The sequence below is a fragment of the Cryptosporidium parvum genome, chromosome 4 (assembly GCF_000165345.1).
Source record: "Cryptosporidium parvum Iowa II chromosome 4, whole genome shotgun sequence".
Lineage (NCBI taxonomy): Eukaryota > Apicomplexa > Conoidasida > Eucoccidiorida > Cryptosporidiidae > Cryptosporidium > Cryptosporidium parvum.
This window is the reverse complement of record NC_006983.1, coordinates 550521-572826: the sequence shown is the minus strand read 5'-3', so window position 1 is coordinate 572826 and position 22306 is coordinate 550521. Positions and strand designations below refer to the sequence as shown.

Sequence of the window (22306 nt, the reverse complement as noted above, 5' to 3'; positions counted from 1 at the left end):
AATAGATTTTATATGCAATTTTTTTTTTTAATAAGTTGAGATGATTTTTTCTACATTTGCGTGCAGTGAATATTTAAATAATTCCAAATCAACAAATCTAATTAATGATAAATATTTTAATAAACTAGTATCTCATTTATAAAGAATAAATTTTTGCCTGTCTTTTTTTTTAAATTATGGGAATAAAATGTTCTAAATCATAATTGTCTAAAAGATGTGTGTAGAATTATCACACTTAATAATACCATGCAAATTTCACAAAAATGATTCCGAATTATAAATTCAAAAAAATTGTAACTTGTTACAAAGTTAATCTATTAGTTGCTTTATTAATATGTTTTTTACTCTGCAATACTGTTTTGACTTCAAATTCAACACTTCATTTCTTAACTAATCAAGAAAATCTAGGTGGAACAATAAATAATTTCCAAAGTTCTGAATTTATATCTGATGGAGGTTTTCGACAAGAGACTCTTAGTTACGACTGTAAGTCTTTATTCGAATCAATTTATTTGGATAAAAATGCTGGAGAACTAGTAAGATTACTTTATCATTTAGGAGTCCTTGAGAAATACGAAGAACTATCTGAAGCGAATGATTATTTATTGGAGTATATTAAAGAGGAAGGCTTAGATCATTCAAATAGAAAAAATTTTAAATTGAATAGAAAATTAATTATTTTTTTTGAGGGGCGACGTATAAAAGGAAATAAAATAAACTTAGAGGAATGTAGAGTGAATAAAGATACCGGAATTTCACTATTTAACATTGGTGAATCTTTGTTACACTCTGCAGTTATTTCTGGAAGATTGAATATTGTTGCATTACTATTGCTTACTGGAATTGATGCAAATATAAAATTAAAAAAAAATGAAGAAAGTGACTTACCAATTTTAGGTTCAATTGGTGGTTTTATTGGAGATTTAGAAGGAATGACAGCTCTTCATTACGTTTCTCTCATTCAAGATCTAGAATCGATTGAAATATCTAAATTGCTTCTAAAATTTGGTGCAGACCCTAATGAAAAAGATAAATATAGAAGAACTCCTTTACATACTGTTGGTTTGTCCAGAAATCTACATCCAAAAAGAATGGCCTCAATACTTCTAGGTGCAGGTGCAAAAATCAATGCGAAAGACTTTTCAAAATTTACTCCACTCCATGTCGCTGCATCAAGAAACAATATTCCAATAGTCGACCTTTTAATTTCTTTCTACGACAAAAGCTTAAATCAAAGCATAATAGAATATTCAGTTGATTATGATGGGAATACTCCTCTTCATATTGCTGCGATGTACAACTCTGGAGATATAATACCGCTTTTAGTTAGAAATAAAGATGATCTTCTGAAAGGAAATTATCATGGTCTATCTCCCTTGGAACTTTCTGCATTCCCTGTTGGTTATAGAGCGGTTGATCCATCTGAAGTACCTCCTATGTCATTTTCTGCAATTCAATCTAAAATTGATTCTGAAATCTCACAGGGAGAATATAATGAAAAGTTGAATGAATCATATTACAATACGATTAGAGGTGGTTATTTGCTTATACTTCAAAAAATTCTTTTTGCTACGAGGCCAAATTTACACAGCATTCCTAGCAAAACTTTAGATATCAATAAAGGAATTATTCTTGCTGAAAAAAAAGGAAATTCAAAAATATCAAAATATTTGAAGACGTTTGGATTCGCAACTGTTTGCCCGAACCCTCCCAGCGTCGTTAATTCAAGTTACAAATTGAGCGATACAGTAATAGGAAATAATATTCGTGTAGGGGATACTGTGACATATGAATGCTATGATAATTTTGAGTTGGTCGGATTTTCTACACTAACATGTAATTTAAGTGATGAAGATGCATTTTATATTCCCGAAGCTCCTACTTGCGTGATAATTACTAAGTTGGAGGAGATAGTACATGAACATAAAAGTAGTAGGCTTCATATTTTTATTTTCGTTGGTATTGCAATCATTATACTATTAATTTCGTCAATAATTTTAATAAATTCATGGAATAAAAAACGTAAAAACAGAATTTACGAGCATTTATATAAAGAAATTTGATCTATAAAAAATGTAACCTTTTCGTTCTAGAACTAGATTTACTTGATACCTAGTTAAAAATAATTAATAAATTCTAATCTTCGACTAATTCTTCCAATATTTTCCATTTAATTCTCCCGTGACAATCTAATGGAGAGTCGGGAAAACCACTAAATGGGCCACTTTTGATGCAATTGCTAAAGTAATTTATCTCATCAGTTATTCTAATATAACTATTGCTGAAAAATAATGATTTAGTACATGAATCAATCAATAGTTCGTTAATTGTATGCTGCATGCAACCCGCGAGCATCCATGCAAAAACTCTTGCCTCATCAACATTTCGAATACGATTTAATTGGTCAAGAATGATCTCTTTATGAGGATTAAGATTTATAGGAATCGAATTTTCATACGCTTGTCCAAAGAATTTCAATCTGACAAATTTACATTGAATATTTATCCAATTGATATCTTTTATAGTATTATTACAATTTCTAATATTATAATTCCAAAGTAACAAGTAACAAGGTTTAAGAATCGTTAGATTTGAATCAATAGCTCTGCTTTCTTTCATTAAGCATTTTATCCTTGGAATTAAAAGCGTTATTTTTTCTTCCAAATTATTTAGTTGCAAATATTTATTCGAGTAATCGCGTAAATTATCACTTTTTAAAAAAATATCGCAATCACTGATTACATTTGGGTGAACTTTTTCATTTATATTAATAATCTTGGTGGCATTTGTAGATGAACTTGAGTATATTTTTAGATCCCCTGGTTTTATATTCCACTCAAAATTTGTATTATTCCTTTCATGAAGAATGCTAGAGTATTTCTCAGCAGATTCTATGCAAACAAATCCACAAAAAATAGAATTTTGAACGGCATAATCAATCCTTTTTGAAAAACTATTCTGTAAACAGGATTTTTTATTCAATATTGAATCTTGTTCACTCTCTGTCTCTAGTTTTGGTTTATAATCATCAAAATAATATATTGATTCTTTGCATCTTTCCTCTAATAAAAAAAAATTTTCTCTTTTACAATATTCGAATTCTTCTTTATTTAAATTTGAAACAAAAAGATATGTTGATTCTACAGTTAACATATTTTTAATTGAAAAACAAGTATTGAATAAGTTAGTTGGCATTCCATTTAAAAACCATGCGCTTTTTTTCAACTGTCCTCCTTTTTCAAAATAACTGGGAGGAAGCAGCCATGCAGTAATTGGGTGAAATCCAGGTAATAAACATTTGTTACATGAAGGGGCTATATTATGTATTGGTGGCAATGGATATGATGGATAACCAAACGAAGATATTAAAAATTGCGTATCCATAGGTATTGGAAAATTTAATGCTTGGCTTGTAATCTGAGGATAATAAATCAAATACCGTGGGAAAAACTTAACAATATTCGATTCTTTATGAATATAGTCAACTAAACAAAAATTTGTTTTTCTCAACAAATTAGACATCAAGAATACGAATTCATTATAAATGGGAAATATTGAACACTGACTAAAAAGTTGAGAAACCTCTTTGTTTAGTTGCAGTGTATTAAATTGATTTTTTGAATTATACAAAGTATGATTAATTAATTGAGTTTCATTTAATAAAGGATACTTTGAATAACAGTTTATTGAATCTGAAACTTCTGTAGTGTTTTTATAATCTGAGAAAAGTAATTTTTCTGTTTCGAGGCTATTTTCTTTGAATTTCATAAAGCACTGATTTAATTTACAGTGATCTTTGCATTCATTGGATGTTTTATAACTGCTTTTAGTATTTGGCTGGGTTAAATCAATAGTTCTGTGATTGATCGTTTGATAGTCTTTTTCTAGATTCTCTTGGAAATTTATTTGGAAATCTTCGCAACGTGTTATTCCATAATCAATTATATGACTAATTTCAGTTTTTCTTATTTTTTCATGTTTGAAGATATTGCTATTTGAACTATTTTTTGATATATTATAAATAGTTCTTTTCTTTCCATTATTACTTATTAGATAAAGCTTTTCCATTAATATCTTACTTTCTTTTTTTTTTGTTATTCTATGCTAACAATAACTTATTTCTGCGATTTGTTTTGAAATAAGATATCGTCTCGAAATTATTATAGATAACACAAATTTTTTTATTATGTTGTAATACAACAATCAGTTCATTTCTACACTTTTGTAAATGATCGTCACTACATCTTTAACATGAGAAAATATTGAGATTATGCAAACAGCGCGTAAGAGAGATGTTTAAAGATCCTATTTCATCCTCGTCGACGAGCAGAGTAAGGTAAAAAACATTAAGAAAAAAGTTATGATACGATATAAACGTAGAAGTAGATAATAAATGTTTAGTCGCACCTAAGTATCAATAAACCTCAACTACAGAAGTCAGGCAATAGGAATAAGCAGATGATTAAAATCGACCGTTTTACAACTAAAATTCAACAGTATTTAGAAATATAGAAATTAATCTTGTACTTTTTCAGTTTGTAAACCTGCAAATGTAGCAACAGGGATATATTGCACAAGAGTGTACAGAGAATCTTTAGAATCTTCTGACTCGCTACGCTTTCTAGAAATTCTTACGCGTACACGTGTAGGCAGATTTCTAACACCCTTACTGAAAATGAATTTGTTGAGTTTCGCGTCAATTCTAACATCTTCAGTCTTCATGACCTTTCCTGCAAATTCACGGATGCCTTTAATGGCTCTTGGTGCCCTCTTTTTGAACGAGATCTTGTGAACCATCTTACTCAGATTGATGGTATAATCCCTTGTACATGGTGCCATTGAACCTTTATTTCCTATATTTAATGTTAAAATAACGATTCAGAATTATTACTAATAAACAAACGGCTAGCGTTATATTTGAGTAAACTTACCTTGTGCCATATTAATTAACTTTGCAAACAAGCAGTACTATGAGAGTGAATAGTAATATTTATATAATACTTGAGAAACTCAGAGAAAGTTCAGAATTACCGTTCAATTTATTCTACTTCTCGACTATTGATTTAAAACTAGATTTAGCAGGAGCAAGACGAGACAATACAGGAAAAAAATGAATGGCGGCAAAAGATTAATTAAATATATCAAAAGAAAGCAAATTAATCCATACTAGTTAACTTAACGCCTTTATATAAATCATGATTATTTTTTATATGGGTCATTAAGTTATTAAGTAGAATCTTGGGACCTTGTTGTATCTCGCTGCCTGAAAACTGAATTTGTTCATGGCAAAGAGCCACCAGTTTTGAGATAAAATCTGTTGTAATGTTTTGATTCCCTTGTTCTAGATAGTACATATACTTTTCTAGGATATCTATAAATAGTACTGAATTACTTGGAGCTACTTGTACTGCAGAATCAGCTATTTTCAGGCACTTTTGCAAACATTCTAAAACTCTAGTTGCATCCCTATTTTCCTCGTTGTTCCAAAATAAGTGGGAGCACATTAATATTGCTCTGCACTGGTCCGGCTTGCGTAACAACTTTGCGGAGTATTGTGCCAATTTTGCGGCTAGTAGCTCGTAGTTATCTTTACTTAAGCACTGGATTCGCCCTACAAGCGTTCCAATAATTGACATTAGTCCCTGAAATTGCCTTTTTGACTCTGCAAGCTCCTCTTCAAAACAAACAAGACTTTGGGTAAGGAATTCGTAGCAAATTGCTTCGTATCCATCCGAGTCGTTTGCTTTATCTGCCATTATCGATCCCTGTAGAAATAAGTCAAGAGCTAGTTCTGGCGCACAAGTTACAAGGATTATTGCGATCTTATGAATAAACTGAAATATCTTTTTTACAGATAATTTTGAAGGCTCATTATCTGTTTTTTCCTTTGATAAAGTTGTTTCAATAAGATTTATGGCACAATACCCCAGAGTTGGGAATGTATATTTAAATCTTGAACTATCTACACGACTAAATAAGTCGAAAAGAATTCCGTACATGCTGAAAATTTGGTTCACATCCTCGTGTTTGATCTGATGGACCAACTTTGAAACTTTCATTTGTTGATAAATAAATTCATTATTTTCAGTTATTGATAGATCAACTTCCTCACCTGTATGGGTACCTTTTTCATCTAGCATAGGGAGAATAAAAGAACAAAATCTTTGCAATGCATCTGCATCATCGAACGGAGTGTTGTTTTCCACAATTGTATTGATCAAAGAAAGCGCAACCTTTTTTCCTGCTTGTTTATTTAGAAAATAAAGGAGGTTTGGAAAATGGTTCATCTCTACCATAATGGACAGGGGCATTGACTGGAATGGGAGCGAAAGTATCTCAACAATTGTATCAATACATCGGCTATCCAGAAGTGATCCACATGTTCCGTCAACTCTCACTCCAAGTGCATTTGTAAGTAGTGTTACTGTTGATCCAAGAATTAAGTCTACATAATTCGTGTTGTCTGGATATAACGTTAGAGTAAATGCAAGGAATGCAGCGTGCAATTCCAGCAAACTAGACAAATCTCTTTCCAAATTATTGGAAATCTGCTTTTGAATATTTGGGGTTGGTCTTTCGTGTAATTCGGAAAGGTTTTTTCTGAATAATTCAAAAATATCAATATCATTTATTAAACTCTTGTCATTACTTTGGCTTAAATAGTTTGAGAGCCTATTCATGAGATTAGTTAAAATTGGCTTTAAATCAACCCCAGGTAATGTTTTCATACATGCCGACAATAAAAGTTCCAAGGTTTTGAGATGATTTTCATCTGAAAACACTTGAATAATACAGTCTAGCAAGTATTGTTGTGCTAGAACATCTTCACATGATAAAACTACATTAAGCAGTTTTGGTAGTATTTCCTGAATGTAGAGTTGCTGAGTCAATCCTTCCAAATGCGAGATGCGAACAAGATTTGCGCCCACAAGTATTCTAAGATCGTGCCTCTCACGTTCTCTTCTTAATTTATCTTTCGGAGTTCCATGATTTTGTAAACGTATCCACAATCTAGTTGATTCACAAAAATTTGAATATAAAAAGTCCCACGTATCCATTACTGTTCCTCCGCCATTTTCTTCATAAATGCTTCCTGTATCAGGTAGTACGTCTTTGCAAGTTTGAATTAAAAAGTACCTTAAAAATAATCCTCTCATTGGATGCTGAACTCCTTTGCATAGTTCAGACATATCCTTCAGAATATCTTTTGCTGGAGCTTCAAGAGATCTGATATAGCACGCACCTGCAGTTATTAGCAGAAAGAGGCGTGGAACAATGTTGCCCGCATGCTGTACCGAATCATAAAGATCACTCATTTTTCTTCCATGACGAGATTTGTCATCAAAAAAGTGAGATAAGTCGCGCATTTCTTGAAAAATTTGCATATATAGCTCATAGTAATGCTTAGGAGAGAGTGAGGATGTACGCAATTCGCATAACATATTCGACGCATGCCTAAGGGCATCTCTAAGTCCATCTTGATCGATTGCACGTTTCATATAATATGCTTGCTCTTTAACAACATTACTAGCCTCAGCCAGAAGAGTATTCTGGCCATAGTTTTCAACCTTATATATTCTATCCATATTATTATTCGGTACAAGTTGGAAAAAATACTGTATTATTTCTCAACTTGCCCTATTAAATTCGGCAAATTTGAACAAATTTAATATTCTATTGATATATTTTCTTAGTGGAATTTCGAGAAAGTTGTTGCCGCTCTTGAGGGGAAAGCTGCATGTAACAAAAAAAAACATTTCAACGAAGAATTTTAAGATAATTAGTTATCAAATTAGTGTTTACAATAGATGCGGCCTTAAATTTTTAAGCTAAATTAATTAATAATTTTTGAAAAATTTAACAATAAAAATTAGCTGCTAATTCTTGTATTTGCTTAAAATTTTGACGGTATTTTAAATGTTGTTATTGCCTTGAAAATTTTGATAAAATTGCTTAATTATTAATGAATGAATTGTATTTTATATATATCATAATTATGTAATAAATATATTATAATAATTTGAATTTATGCCTACTTGAAACGGAGCCGGGCGTAGCTCAGGGGTAGAGCGATTGACTGTAGACTTGGCAGACATCAATTGGTCCCGTGTTCGATTCACGGTGCCCGGACTTTTTCCTTTTTAGCTTCAAAAGGTTGAACAACGCGGGACCGCGCCCAGACATAACATAGCTACGAAAGAATCAAATGAAAAAGTGTTTAACGTTTTTCCTAAGATTGTTAATTATCGAGATCAAGTTTATTTCATCTAACTTTGAATTAGAGGGGAGCGTTGATAGTATGTGAAACTCTTGAGTAGTAACTATCAAGTATTTGAATTTTTTTGTGTTTAATATAATTGTAATTGATGAGCCATTTTGCATTCTTGTTTGAGTATGCGCAGTTTCTATTAGATTGTAATACATTTGGAAGATCTTTTTTAAATCATGGATTTCAGGATGCGCCTCACTAATGATGTAGCTATTCTTCGCAATAGATACATAAACAAGGTGAAATATCTCTGCTTTTATGTAGCAGTTTTCATTCATTAGCTTACTCAAATTAAATGAATTAATTTTACTTGACTCTAAAATCTTATAATACCCAGTTTCGAGAAGTGCTTTTCGGCAGTTCTTTGAATGTGCAGAGCATTTTTCAAACACTTTTGTATCTCCGCTTGAGGATAATAAAACAAAACAAGTATTAGATGTTGAGTTTGAGAATTCGTCAACTAAAGGCCAACATTGAATGTAACAATATACATATGAAACCGTACTTATGGCTGGAAGACATATAGGAATCCAAAATTCATTACTTAAAGTTTTTTTATTTAGAAAGATTGATGTAATATTTTTTAATAACGAGAAATCTGTAGATGGTAGATTTTTAATATACTTTGATCCAAACCAAGAGACCAATTTTTTGGACTCGAACAATATTCCACCCAGTATCTCTTCCATTTTTATTCCGCTGATAATTTTATTTATTTCCTTTCTATATCTGTATTCCAAGGGTTGCGACTCTATATATAAAATTTTAGGTATTATGGGGGAAGAGTATTCAATTTTATTTGATTGTCCCTGCAGTTTAATCATCTTTGAACTTTTATTGAAGTTATAGAAACAATATACAGAATCAAGGTTTATTTGCGCACTATTTGCGCATTGATCAATAATATTAATATCGCTATTACTAAGCATCTGCTGTATATCAAAATTTGGTCTGGAGTCAAGAATTTTGTGAATGGATCCAGTAAGCATCATAACAACCTGATAATAAACATGTTCTAGAAGTCCTTTTAAAAAACGAACTGTGTCGCTTGGAAATGGCGAAATGCAACATAAGATAATATTTTTTCTCTCCAATACTACAATAACGTGCGATTCTGAGCTCATCCATTTAAGATAATCTAATATTTGCGTATGCTCATCATTTTCATTAATGTAAACCTTTTTTGACATAACAAATGATATTTTGCTGAACATTGCTGTTAATGCGCTTGAAAATAAGCTAAACACCTCTTGGTCAGTAATTCCATATGAGTAAATAGGTTTTCCTGCGGAAGTAAAAATTAATAATTTACGAAATTTTTCATTATTATCTACTGGCATCATGAACATGAATTCGAATAATTTCTTTGTTATGATTTGATGTTTAGCAAAGGATTGTTTATAATTATTTATGATGGCGCTTGTATTCGTGCAAAAAATTGTTTTAAAATTGTAAGACTAAATCCAGAATTAATGAGGAAAAAATAACATAATGATAGATTTAAAATGTAGAAAGCATATAGATATAAAAGCTATTTTGGATTTCTATAAATTGGAGCTGGAGTCTGACAATAAAACTTATATCAATGAGGCATTAAGAAGATATAGCCTTGTGAGCAAAGTTGTGGGGAAGGACTATTCTGAGTTATATTTATTACCACTTGTATTAAAAGTATTAGAAATTGGAAGCTATGAGGTTAATCATATTGTTTCAGAAGAATTAATCAATATTATTGACCCAAATACTCAATATTCTGAAGAAAGTAAAAGAACAATAAAGGATATTTGTAATTATCTTTTATTTAACGAAGAGATGAGTATTCGGATGGAAAGTATTAAATCTCTTGAAATCGTTTTTTCAAGACTCCAGGACAAAAGTTCTATACTATCTTTTATTGAAGAAATTCTACTGCCAATAATCAAGACTAAATTTGATTACTTCGGGGATCATTATACTTCTTCAAATTCATCATTAACAGATAAGCTTTCTCTTTGTAATATAATACCATCACTCATATTTCCATATTGCAACAAGTTTGAAAAAAACAATCTACTATTACTATATCTCTCTTTATGCGATGATGAAGTTCCTTCACTTAGAATTGGTGCATCACAGAAATTAGTACAAATTTTAAAAAATATTTTTCCTTTAAAGTGCGGAATGAGTAAAGTTGAATACCAACAATTAAAGCTTTCTGATCAAAATATTATTACAGAAAAGCTTCTAAACCTGGTATTAGCGTTGTATAAGGATCAAACTTGCGATATACTAAAGCCAGCATCCATTGGAATCGCAATTCAATTATACACAAATCCAATTTTTTATATTGAATTTATTAGTTGCGATGACAGGAATAGCCTACTACATTTCATTTGTAGTGTTTTTGAAGGTAGAGCATATTTACAAAGACAGGCAGTGATAGAAGAACTAATTCCACTTTGCCTATCTCTAAAAGGGTTTTACGAGTTGAATCAAGAAGGCAATGAAGGAATAAAGTTTAGTGGATATATTTCAAATGATCATTGTAATATTCTTTCTAATATTAAGGCTATTAACTATTCTGTGGACATTATTCAATTCGTATTCGAAAACTTATCAAAAGAAGTTGATATTGAAATTAGATTATTGATATTTAAATTTATCGAAAAGTTATTAAAGATGGGAATTGATGTATTTGAATCAAATAAATGTCTAATATCAGACCAAACAATAGAGTATCGAAGGAAATCTGCAATAGACGAAGTTGTAATTTCAATAATTTTCTATATAAATAAGAATATTTCCGAGCTGCTGGCAATAGGAAGTATTCAATTCAAATGCATCTTTTGTAAAATATTGGTCCAGATGATTATATATTCCCAACAATTATTTGAATATGAATCATCGAATCAAAAAGTAAGGAGTTTAAATAATAATCTGGAACATTTAAAGATTAAGGATATTTTTATCAAAGTTTTTGTTTCGCACTTTAATGACCCAAACATTAATGTGGTTAGTACTGCTATAGAGAACCTACATAAAATAATAAACTTAGTAAGCGAAGAACAACTCAGCGACTTTATATTACCGAAGATTAAGTCTGTATTATTTGTTGACGTTGATTTAGTCGCATATAATAACAAACGTGTTGAGAAGTCCACTGCATTACATAAATGGAGAATAATCAGGTGTATCATTAGACAGATTCCTCTATGGATTAGATACAATCAGCTTTGCGTTAGAGTTTGCCCATTTTATAACTCTATTATTGTACGTTCAATTTTAGACACAGCATTTTCAGTAAGTATTTCTGCATTGCAAACAATAATGAGGATTATTTCTAAGTTCAATGATCTCAACGAATGCGCAACTTGGATAAATGAATTTATTATTCCATCCATTTTACTACCATATATTGAGAATAGAACTCATTCAATAAAATACACATTTGATGTGATAAATTATATTAATTACAATAATATCGATGACTTCAGTTCCAACAAAAGCATTGAAATATATGAATACAAGTTTGAAAGCTGCGATTATATGAACAGAATTTTGATTATTAATCTAATTTTTGCTATTTACCGTTCCTTATTTTATAAATGGGCATATATCAACTTTCAGGAATTTAAAGACTACTTGAATTCGATTACTTTAAATATGCCCAATTATTTTAAAACTAATGAATCAAGCATAGAAGGACAAAACAACCCTCCTATTGGAGTGCTATCAAATATTTTAGATGGAGAAGAGTTATTTGTCAAATTCTCAAGACTGGTTGTACCGGTAATCAAAAACTCCATAGATGACTCAATAAAAAATGTTTCAATCGCAACATCGCAGTTATTAGTTCAAGTTATCAAAATATTTTCGTTGGATTTGTATTTCATTTGGGACAAAGAAAAGTTCGCTTGTTCCAGCTTCGGGGAAAGAGACGAATTTAGCGCAAACGACGCTGATGAGTTTCTGAAAGAACATTTACTAAATCAATTTGAATTTGACTCTGCATGGCATCTTAGAAGGATAATGTCAAATAATAAAATAGATCAGAAGGATGTTTATCTTTTTCCTAATTGTATATATCAAGAATTCATCTCTGTGTTTGAGAAGATCGATGAACTAGAAGTTATTGAGAGCGATATAGAATTAGTTTCTCCAATTAATTCAATAAAAAAGTGGTACAGCAGTTATAAAAATAATCCATCAAACCCAGGGAAATGCCTTGTTTAAGCTACATATTGGCGGCCCTCGTTGAGACGATAATCAGACTTCTTTTTTTTTTCAATTATTTTGTTAGAATGAGCACTGAAATGAATAATCAATCTCAAATTAGTGATACGCTAGACAGCGTACACTATACTGATAATAGGTACAAAATGATGGAGTGTATAAAGGACGCAGGCAGACCGTTTTATCCACACAAGTTTAAAATTTCGATGTCGCTTCCAGCATATGCTTTGAAATACGGTAATGTTGAAAATGGATATATTGACAAAGACACAACTCTTTCGTTGTCTGGAAGAGTCACATCAATTCGAAGTTCAAGCTCTAAATTAATATTTTATGATATTTTTTGCGAGGAACAGAAAGTGCAAATTATCGCAAATATTATGGAGCACGACATTAGCACTGGCGAGTTCTCTGTTTCTCACTCAGAAATTAGACGAGGAGATGTTGTTGGATTTACAGGATTTCCAGGAAAATCAAAGAGAGGAGAGTTATCGTTATTTAGCAAGAGTGTAGTTTTGCTTTCTCCATGCTATCATATGTTGCCTACGGCGATTTCTGGTCTGAAAGATCAAGAAGTAAGATACAGGCAAAGATATCTTGATTTGATGTTGAACGAGGAAAGTAGAAAAGTTTTCAAACTAAGAAGCAGAGCTATTAAATATATTAGGAATTATTTTGATAGACTCGGGTTTTTAGAAGTAGAAACTCCTATGTTAAATATGATTTATGGAGGGGCAGCCGCAAGACCATTTATTACTTACCATAATGAGCTCGAGACTCAACTCTATATGAGAATTGCTCCAGAGCTCTATTTAAAACAGTTAATTGTTGGCGGTCTAGACAAAGTATATGAAATAGGAAAAAACTTTAGGAATGAAGGAATAGATTTAACACACAACCCTGAGTTCACAGCAATGGAGTTTTACATGGCATATGCTGATTATTATGATTTAATGGATCTGACTGAGGAGTTAATAAGTGGCCTGGTGCTTGAAATTCATGGGAGTCTAAAGATTCCTTACCATCCAGATGGTCCTGAAGGCAAGTGTATTGAAATAGACTTCACAACGCCTTGGAAAAGGTTCTCATTTGTTGAAGAAATTGAGTCTGGATTAGGAGAAAAGCTAAAAAGACCATTAGACTCTCAGGAGAATATCGATTTTATGGTAGAAATGTGCGAGAAGCATGAGATTGAACTCCCCCATCCTAGAACTGCTGCTAAGCTTCTTGATAAATTGGCTGGGCACTTTGTTGAGACTAAGTGCACTAATCCCTCGTTTATCATTGATCATCCTCAAACTATGTCTCCATTGGCAAAATGGCATAGAGAAAAGCCTGAAATGACCGAAAGATTCGAGCTTTTCGTTTTAGGAAAAGAACTTTGTAATGCATATACTGAATTAAACGAACCTCTACAACAAAGAAAATTTTTTGAACAGCAGGCTGATGCAAAGGCATCTGGCGATGTCGAGGCTTGCCCAATTGATGAGACATTCTGTCTTGCATTAGAGCACGGATTACCACCCACAGGGGGATGGGGCCTTGGTATCGATAGGTTAATTATGTTCTTGGCAGATAAAAACAATATCAAAGAAGTAATTCTGTTCCCAGCTATGAGAAACGTTAAACAAAATGCCCAACATAGCAACCAACATAGCGGAAATTAGGAAAGTTTCAACCACTAATAGAAGCAACTAGAGAATTTTTAAACATTCCTAAATGTAGCAAATATAATTAGAGTTAGATTGCGGTGGTTTCTCAACAACTAACACTAGCGAAGAGTTAGTTACATACCACCCATAATAGAATAATGGTTATATTTGACTTTACTGTCCAACGCCTCTCTCTAGTAACTTATTTATTGCTGCATTAATATCTCCACCTGATTCCTGTAGTGCGGACAGGCTGGCATCTGTATCAATAAAACCCATGTCGCGAAGTTGACTTAGCTGTGTAGCGTACATTTGAGGTGCGGGGTTAGGCACATTACTGTTAACACTTCTGTTTGCTCCATTAGCCACTCCAGATAGCATAGAGGCAATGCTAGGGTCATTAAGTAACCCATTAATCTGAGCGACATTGGGACCCCCCCCGTTAAGCGAAGAGAATGGGTTCGAATTTGCAGCAGAACTATTCATGTTATTAGAATTCAATACAGACTGAATCATTTGAGGATTTAGCATCATTCTCATCATCTCAGGATTGTTCAACATTTGATCCAGCATTGGATTATTTGCAGAAAGTTGGGCAAACATAGGATTCGAATGCAAAATATTCCTAACAAGCTGTGGATTGTTTGCTAGCTCATTAATTGATTGTTGAAAAATCGGTGAATTCATAAGAGAATTTAAATCCGGTATATTCCCAAAATTATTATTGTTTGGGATTCCCCCAAATCCATTATAACTATTTTGAGAAAAATTTCTCAAGTTCTGAGTTTGAAATCCTAAATCAGAGCCATTTAGCATATTCATCATTGCAGCAAAAGGATCGTTTGAATTGTGGTTAGTTCCGTTATTAGTATCATTACTAGCGGAGGGTATAGAATTAAAATTCTGTGCATTATTGTTGTTGGTTGTCTGGCTATTACCAGAAGAAGAATTATAATCAGCAGCTTGATCTAAAATATTTGTAGGCTTTTGATTTTCAACCTGTACTCCTGATTTCACTAAATGCATAGTATGCCCACTTTCAACCTTCATACCATCAAGAGAGTCGCTATCCTTAAGAATTCTACCCTTATATATTAACCTTTGTTGTGAACTTGGTATATTTGATGGTTCTGAAATCTTATCTTTCAGATCTTTAACGATAGTATTTCTAGGAACACTAATATTAAACTGGGTACCTCCTGAGACTTTAAAAACTATAGATATCTCATCAATTGATGCCATCTTTAGTATATTTATAGCAGGTTGTCTTAATAGTAATTTCCAGTAGTTTTGTGAGTTAAGTGAAATATAAAGTTTTAATATACTAATTTCAAATTTAAGAGCGCCTATAATGCGACAAATAATATGTCTTGAAAAAAAATTTTATAAACGATGATTTTTTGTAAAGAAAATCAAGTATATAAGTTGGGCTACTTTAAATTTTTTGTGCCTTGGAATAAGTATTCAAAATCTATGTTTGCTTATTCTCTACTATCATTCCGTGTGATTAAGTTACATTTTTAAAGACTTTATTATTGTTAGTAATGACCGAATTTTGTAATTCAATATTTAATAATTTTTAGGATAAATGGCCAATTTCTTGTGATCTCACAGAACTTTGCACTTCATTGGCGAATTATCAGTAGCAAGTAAAAAGCTCTCGACAGTTTTAGATATATTTAGAATAATAAAGATGAAAGTATTAACAGTCATCTGTCTCAAGCTGGGTGCATTATTCAATATTTTATATCTGTGTTGTAGAAGATCAAGGCTACGAGCAGATTAACGCTATTAAATTTTATAGAATTTGTACGCAACATTTAAAAAACCTTTTTTTCTTACTTGATAGATCGATTTTTCAAATTAAATTCGGCTAGCCCCTGGCATCATTCCTTGCATGTTTATCATATTATTTCCCATTCCGCGTGGGCCCATACCAGGCGGACCCATACCAGGTGGACCCATACCGGGTGGACCCATACCAGGTGGACCCATACCAGGTGGACCCATACCAGGTGGACCCATACCAGGTGGACCCATACCAGGTGGACCCATACCAGGTGGACCCATACCAGGTGGACCCATACCAGGTGGACCCATACCAGGTGGACCCATACCAGGCGGGCTCATGCCTGATTGACCCATCCACTCATTGTTTGCAGCTGCCTCTTTCATTAGTTCAGCTTGTCTGGCATCCATTGCCGCTTTTGATTCGAGATAATGAACTACAAGCACTCCGAACGCGCAAATAATGAAGCATACAGTTGAAAGAATTCCCAGATATGCCCCATATCCAAGTGATGGATATGGATATTGTTGTGTGCCAATTATGCCTTTAATAGCTTGGCTTGTTGTGTAACACCAATAGGCAATACCAGATGAAGACAGTATTGAAGAAGTACTCCAAGCAAATAATAAAAAATTACGACTTTTTCCAAATACAAATAACCAAACAACTCCTACTATTCCTACTATTATAGAAATAACCAACGCTCCCAAACAAAGATATCCACCATTTGCAAATTTCACATATGACGTACACCTAGTCCTTAATGCAGTTTGGCAATCTGTAGAGCATGTGCTTCCCCATAAACTCTGTTCAACTTGTGATATCGATACATATGAATCAATCCAACTACACACAAATTGTTCTACAGTTGACCATGGTCTTGTAGAAGCGCCATTATTAAATTTGTAAATATACAAACCATATTCCGATGATTGAAGTTGCCAAGACTTCAATGTGCTTTTTTGGTAATATTGGTACGTGATCGCTGGCGCAACTCTCCATCCATTTAAAATTATTGATATTATCTGAAGAACGATTGCAGTAAAGCCAACTGCTGCAAGCAGCTTCCACCCTATTCCCAAACCTGTATCACCTCCTTGATTTCTAGAAGATGCATTATGGGACATTTATTCTCGAGAGATTATCTATTTTTTTAAGCGAAATAGAGAGCAGCAAATTTTGTATTCATTAATTTTTTTTTTTTTAGAATTGTATTATATGAGCTAGCCTTAGTCACGTCGCAGTGTCTTTTATGCATGCTATACATTTTTCGTGCACTAAGTAGTCACTTAAAAATAAATTTATTAATAGATAAATAATAATAAATATTTGTTAAATAAATATTTGTTAAATAAGTAGTATTTAATTGTTACAATTATTACATTTGTATAAAACTCAAATAGTTGTTTATAATAGCTTGAATTCTAAAAAAAATATAATATTGAATTTAAACAATTAAAAACAATATTTAAATAAATTCACTTCAATTCAGCTAAATTTAGCGAGTTTTAACATTTTTGAATATCATAAGTTATTTTTTTTTAATCTAATTCTATAAAAAACCAGGTGCATGTAAATAGGGCGCCGGAATTTGTTTCCTACAAACTTTTTGTATTTTAGAAATGAATAAAAGTATATTAAAGCTATTAAGGGCATTACTTATCTTGCTCTCCTTAATTCTAGGGTTTCTTTCAATTCTAGCTTTTGCTTGGATTACTGAGTCAAACTCAGAATATTCACAATATTATTTAGATGGAGTAAAGTTCAGCAATGAGGAAAAGAAAGTAGCGTTTACAGATGCAATAAATAAGGCATGCAGTTTCTCAGAAGCTTATAAAATTAACAAAAAAGATGCAATGGAGAATCAACAATTTTCTAAATTCTTCTCTGGGAGAGATCCAATGATTGATCCTATATCTTATTGTGAAACTATCACAAGTTCGAAAACTCCAAGTATTGTTACAGAATCAATCTTAATTACCATTCAAATATTGATTTTTCTAATTTCTACAGTATCAAATACAAAGTTTGTTCAAGGAGCACCTGATGCTGTTACGTTGATCAAAAGGTAAGTAAAAGCGAGTTCGAGACCAATTTTTTTTTAATTATTATTCAGATTAAACTACATCGCTATTTTTTGCGGAGCGTGCTCATTCATTAATCTAGTTTCAATACTATACTATTCAAGTGTAGTAGGGACCTTAATGTCAGATGCATCAATAGATTGGAAGTTTTCAATAGGTTTCTATGCTGCGATATTTGTAGCTCTACTCCCTACCGGCATTTCATTGACATACTGGTATGAAGGAGTACTTTGGCACAACGTATTCGAACAGGATAGGCTCCAGTGGCAACCTGAAAGAAACGATGCGCAAAATTTTACCAATGGTAATCAATATAACTATATTCAAGTTCCAACCGATTTTAATAGTGTGATGGGAGGGCTACAGTCGCCTTCAGAAATGGCAAGAACAATTGAAAGGAACATAGAAAAGAAACAGATGAATGAACAAATATAGTTAGTATTCTTGATAATGAAATTTGCCTTTTAATGCTATCAGTTTCTCCCGTTCTTTATTATATTTAATGATGTGACAAGCTGATAATAGAGCGTTTTCGAAGAACGACTGCATTTCAATATCAGATTAGAAATATTTCGAATTTCTTTGTCTTCAGGGATATATATATGAGAATAACTTTCAAGTTTAATTAAGTAATAATAATTGTTAGTAAGAATTAATAGTTGATAATGAAGAATTTCATCAACGTATTCCGCAAATTCATCACATCTTGTTAAAGGGATAAATTTACATACATATAAGATTATTAAATTTCTTGAATCAACAAAGGCACAGTTTTTATTGTTTAGTGCGACAATATAGTTAAACATAAATGCTAAGCATGCAACTATCGCATTTTTGTTTGTATTTTCCTTAAGTGAAAGTTGGAAGTTTCTTTCTGTGAATCTAGTTGTTGATTTATCGATATTTAATATTATACTTTGTATCTTAGACAACATTGCTTCTCTATTTGTAGAATTATGGAACATATTGCATAAGAATCGAATACAAATTAGAAAGAGTGAGCCTCTGAATTCATTGTTTCCACTAATTGATGGATAATTAAGATAATCAATGGAAATCAAATCAACGACATTCAATATTAATGCTAATAGCCACCACCCTTGGTCGGTTTTCTTGTGAATATCACTGCTTTGTGGGTGGAGCGCAAGGATTCTCCACAAGTCAATTATTGGAACGCTAAGAGAGTTATTTCCAATGAAATTCGATAGTTTTTTGTATATTATGTCCATTTCAATATATTTTATTTGGAATGAAGTAAAAGAATTGGTTTCATTGCAAATTTTACTCTTTAATTTAATAAAAAAGTCATTCAAATGTTCTGTTTCAGCATCAAGAAGATAACTAGTATTATCTGAATTTATTCGATCTTTTGTATTAAGTTGATCTAGATAAGCTTTTTGTTCTCTACCAAAAGAGATAATTAAGCTATCTATATTGAATTTTTTAAATAGTTTGAATTCAAAACATGATTCAAATAATTCACTAAACGTAGTGGCGTTTTCAACAATATTAATGCCATTTATTATTGAATTACTAATTGCTTTACAATATTTTCTGTCGATTCCCTCCCTTAAACAGAACTTTTCGCTCAATTCTATTACACTGTTGCCAAAGTTAAAAGGTACTTTATTATTATTGCAATCAATATCAATTTCAATTTTAATAACCAAATCATATAATCCAGAATCGAAGTACTTATCACCTAAATATTTTACTTTACTACTTAGATTATTAATTTCAGTTATTGTTCCTAAATAATTCCAGCAACAGTTTGCCCATTCATATGCCTTTAATTTGCTGTTATCTTTAAAAATCTGAACTGTCCCAATTTTTTCTACAATAATTGAGTTCAACTGACTTATTTCTGGGACTTCACTTAATATATTAGTATTATATTCTTGATTATTTTGTAAATCCTCGGAATTAGTGCATTTGTGACTTTCAGTTGTATCAATTTTTTTTGAATCTGTTAATTTTTCTAATTCTAGATCATTTACGAGAGAATTAATCCAAATTCTACAAGTTCCATCTTCTGATACCGTTAATATAGAGTCTTTATCATTCATTTCTGTTATATTCCAAATGGTTGAAGTCATAGTAATGTTTTGCAACAGTATAACTTCAAAATTATTTGATAGTTTCCATATCGCAACACTGCAATCATCTGACGCAGTAAAAAAGCATTCAGTGTGAAATTTCGAAAATTTTACGTCAAAAATAAAAGATTTGTGATGCTTTTTTGTATTTTTTAAAATGCAATTTTCACTTCCAGATTTTAAAAAAAGTTGCCAAATTTTTATCGCGCAATCATTTGAAACAGTTATAGCAACTACAGAATCTTTTTCGAAAATATTGTTTGAAATGCTTATAGAGCGGATAATATCATCATGGGAATTTGTTATAGTTTTTATTAGTTTTGCTTCTGGAATTTTCCACAGAAATAATGATTTATTCTGACTTCCAGTTAATAAAAAGAACTTTCCACTGATAGGTTGTGAAATAATTGAAACTGTGACAGCATGTTGATGACCATTTAATATGTGTTTGCACTCTGAGGAATTTAAATCCCAAATTATTGCACTTCCATCCCAGCTTCCAGAAATCAAAATATTCAATTCACAATGTTCTTTAATACTGCAAATCGTTGATTTGTGTCCTTTGTAAGTTGCAAGTATTTTCCCATCTTTAGCAGATAAACGGTAAATAATTTTGTCAAGACCTCCTGAATAAAATAAGATCTCGTGAGATTCTTCATTTAATAGAATATCAGAAGGTTCTAATGCCAATACATAACTTTTATGGTGTAACAAATGGAGTTCCTGTATCCAAGCATTTTCAAGGTAATTCCAAATTATTATTTGATTGTCCAATCCTCCAGTCACAATTCTATTATCTTTTAGAACGCAGACACATCGGGCACACCCTTCATGCCCAGTTAATTCCTTTGAAAGAATATAAAGCATTTTTTTTTCAATAATAAAAATTGAAATAAATTCCCGCAACCAAATTGGTTTCACAATCAATAGTTATATATTGAAAAAAAAAACAGATGAAGACATGTTTTTTATTTAGACAAAAATGATTATTCGATCACAATGAAACAGAGTTTTCTACTATATTATTATTATTATTATTATTAATATATAATTTTACTATAAAAAAAATTTCTTTTTTTGTTGATTAAAGTTTATTGTAAATAATAGCAATGATTAGTGTTCATATTATTTAATTAAAAGTTACACAACGAAAAGCATGTATCAAGAAAGAATTATTTTTTTTCAAAAAAAATCCAGGAAAAATCCGTTAAACAAAAAATATACTTCTCAAGAATAGTTATTGCATTTCCAAGTATTCTTATTGTAAAGCTTTTCATGGATTGTGTGTTAATTTTTTTTTTTTTGCGACAGGGCGTTGAGAGTGTAATATTACTAAATGTTACACAAATAATGATCTTAAAGGATAGATTCACTTTTTATAACAATAGCTAAACAAAAGAGATATGTCGATAATAGAGGAATTTAATCAATTAAAACGGGATCTTGAAGCTCTTTTTTCATCAAAGGAAATGATTGAGAAACAAATTCGCGAGAAGGCATTGAGAATATTTATGCTAAATAATGAATGCATTTATCTTTCAAACAATAAGGAGCATACAAAAAATGATGTTCAAGAGCCATATTTAGAAATTTGTAATTATATTAGCGATATTCTACAAGTTAGACTTAATAGCGATAGTTTTGTTGAACTCAAACAATGTAAAGCGAATAATAGAAATATAACTGGAAAAGAGGAAGTTAGGGTAGTGCAACATCGAATTTCAAGTTTAGAAGATGATCAGAGTGAAAATAAAAAATCATTGATACACGCAAATAGCTATGCATTTAAGAATATTTATAATCTTGATGACTTTATGAACACAACTAATTGGCTTTGGAACAAGGAACTTAAGTCAAAAATTGTCGAAGTTGTTTCAAATAGAAGTAATGAGTTTCCGAATGCCACAAAGCCATCGCAAATTGGTGGGGACTTCTCATCCATTTCTCTAGGGCACAATAAAGTGCACTGCAATGCGCTCCCAAAGTTGGTGTGCAAAACAGTAAAAATTGAGGAAAACAACCCAGAACAAACGAAGCATATAAATCCATTGAAAAGCTACATAGAGAAGGCATTCAAACTTGAATCATAGTTTTGAGAAGTTTTGGATTTATTCAGTCTAAATATTGGTAATTATTCGAGTTGGACCCTAGATATATAAATCACTAAGAACTGTAATTATAGGAAAGCGCAGAGTCCCGAATAC

The 22306-nt window shown here is 31.6% G+C and overlaps 12 protein-coding genes and 1 non-coding gene across 13 annotated transcripts; 6 read left to right on the top strand and 7 right to left on the bottom strand.

The window, feature by feature from the left end:
• Positions 1-263: 263 nt before the first annotated feature.
• cgd4_2420 (extracelllular membrane associated protein with a signal peptide, 5 ankyrin repeats, SUSHI domain and a transmembrane region) lies at positions 264-2063 on the top strand (the record flags this gene model as incomplete). Its single annotated transcript, XM_625830.1, has 1 exon — positions 264-2063. One exon carries the CDS (start codon positions 264-266, stop codon positions 2061-2063), a length of 1800 nt encoding a protein of 599 aa, XP_625830.1.
• Positions 2064-2136: 73 nt separating this feature from the next.
• On the bottom strand, positions 2137-4068 carry cgd4_2410 (hypothetical protein; the record flags this gene model as incomplete). The annotated part of the gene is made up of 1 exon (XM_625829.1): positions 2137-4068. One exon carries the CDS (start codon positions 4066-4068, stop codon positions 2137-2139), a length of 1932 nt encoding a protein of 643 aa, XP_625829.1.
• Positions 4069-4515: 447 nt separating this feature from the next.
• On the bottom strand, positions 4516-4941 carry cgd4_2400 (60S ribosomal protein L31; the record flags this gene model as incomplete). Its single annotated transcript, XM_625828.1, has 2 exons — positions 4516-4853; positions 4932-4941. The coding sequence occupies 2 exons, from the start codon at positions 4939-4941 to the stop codon at positions 4516-4518; spliced, it is 348 nt and encodes a 115-aa protein (XP_625828.1).
• Positions 4942-5156: 215 nt separating this feature from the next.
• Positions 5157-7586, bottom strand: cgd4_2390 (conserved hypothetical protein; the record flags this gene model as incomplete). Its single annotated transcript, XM_625827.1, has 1 exon — positions 5157-7586. The coding sequence occupies one exon, from the start codon at positions 7584-7586 to the stop codon at positions 5157-5159; it is 2430 nt and encodes an 809-aa protein (XP_625827.1).
• Positions 7587-8047: 461 nt separating this feature from the next.
• Positions 8048-8130, top strand: cgd4_2385 (the record flags this gene model as incomplete). The annotated part of the gene is given in 2 exon segments: positions 8048-8084; positions 8094-8130. It is a non-coding gene; the product is annotated as a tRNA-Tyr (tRNA).
• Positions 8131-8202: 72 nt separating this feature from the next.
• Positions 8203-9618, bottom strand: cgd4_2380 (possible SAND family protein; the record flags this gene model as incomplete). The annotated part of the gene is made up of 1 exon (XM_625826.1): positions 8203-9618. One exon carries the CDS (start codon positions 9616-9618, stop codon positions 8203-8205), a length of 1416 nt encoding a protein of 471 aa, XP_625826.1.
• Positions 9619-12468: 2850 nt separating this feature from the next.
• Positions 12469-14148, top strand: cgd4_2370 (lysyl-tRNA synthetase (NOB+tRNA synthetase); the record flags this gene model as incomplete). Its single annotated transcript, XM_625825.1, has 1 exon — positions 12469-14148. The coding sequence occupies one exon, from the start codon at positions 12469-12471 to the stop codon at positions 14146-14148; it is 1680 nt and encodes a 559-aa protein (XP_625825.1).
• Positions 14149-14307: 159 nt separating this feature from the next.
• On the bottom strand, positions 14308-15516 carry cgd4_2360 (DSK2 like protein with a ubiquitin domain, 2 STI1 motifs and a UBA domain at its C-terminus; the record flags this gene model as incomplete). The annotated part of the gene is made up of 1 exon (XM_625824.1): positions 14308-15516. A coding segment is annotated over one exon (1209 nt), but the record flags the coding sequence as incomplete, so codon positions are not given.
• A 480-nt stretch (positions 15517-15996) lies between these two features.
• cgd4_2350 (multitransmembrane protein with signal peptide and GMGPP repeat at C-terminus) lies at positions 15997-17049 on the bottom strand (the record flags this gene model as incomplete). Its single annotated transcript, XM_625823.1, has 1 exon — positions 15997-17049. The coding sequence occupies one exon, from the start codon at positions 17047-17049 to the stop codon at positions 15997-15999; it is 1053 nt and encodes a 350-aa protein (XP_625823.1).
• A 495-nt stretch (positions 17050-17544) lies between these two features.
• On the top strand, positions 17545-17994 carry cgd4_2340 (hypothetical protein; the record flags this gene model as incomplete). The annotated part of the gene is made up of 1 exon (XM_625822.1): positions 17545-17994. The coding sequence occupies one exon, from the start codon at positions 17545-17547 to the stop codon at positions 17992-17994; it is 450 nt and encodes a 149-aa protein (XP_625822.1).
• Positions 17995-18126: 132 nt separating this feature from the next.
• cgd4_2330 (hypothetical protein) lies at positions 18127-18441 on the top strand (the record flags this gene model as incomplete). Its single annotated transcript, XM_625821.1, has 1 exon — positions 18127-18441. One exon carries the CDS (start codon positions 18127-18129, stop codon positions 18439-18441), a length of 315 nt encoding a protein of 104 aa, XP_625821.1.
• A 38-nt stretch (positions 18442-18479) lies between these two features.
• cgd4_2320 (At3g18860/MCB22_3) lies at positions 18480-20969 on the bottom strand (the record flags this gene model as incomplete). The annotated part of the gene is made up of 1 exon (XM_001388029.1): positions 18480-20969. The coding sequence occupies one exon, from the start codon at positions 20967-20969 to the stop codon at positions 18480-18482; it is 2490 nt and encodes an 829-aa protein (XP_001388066.1).
• Positions 20970-21505: 536 nt separating this feature from the next.
• cgd4_2310 (hypothetical protein) lies at positions 21506-22192 on the top strand (the record flags this gene model as incomplete). The annotated part of the gene is made up of 1 exon (XM_625820.1): positions 21506-22192. The coding sequence occupies one exon, from the start codon at positions 21506-21508 to the stop codon at positions 22190-22192; it is 687 nt and encodes a 228-aa protein (XP_625820.1).
• Positions 22193-22306: the final 114 nt, after the last annotated feature.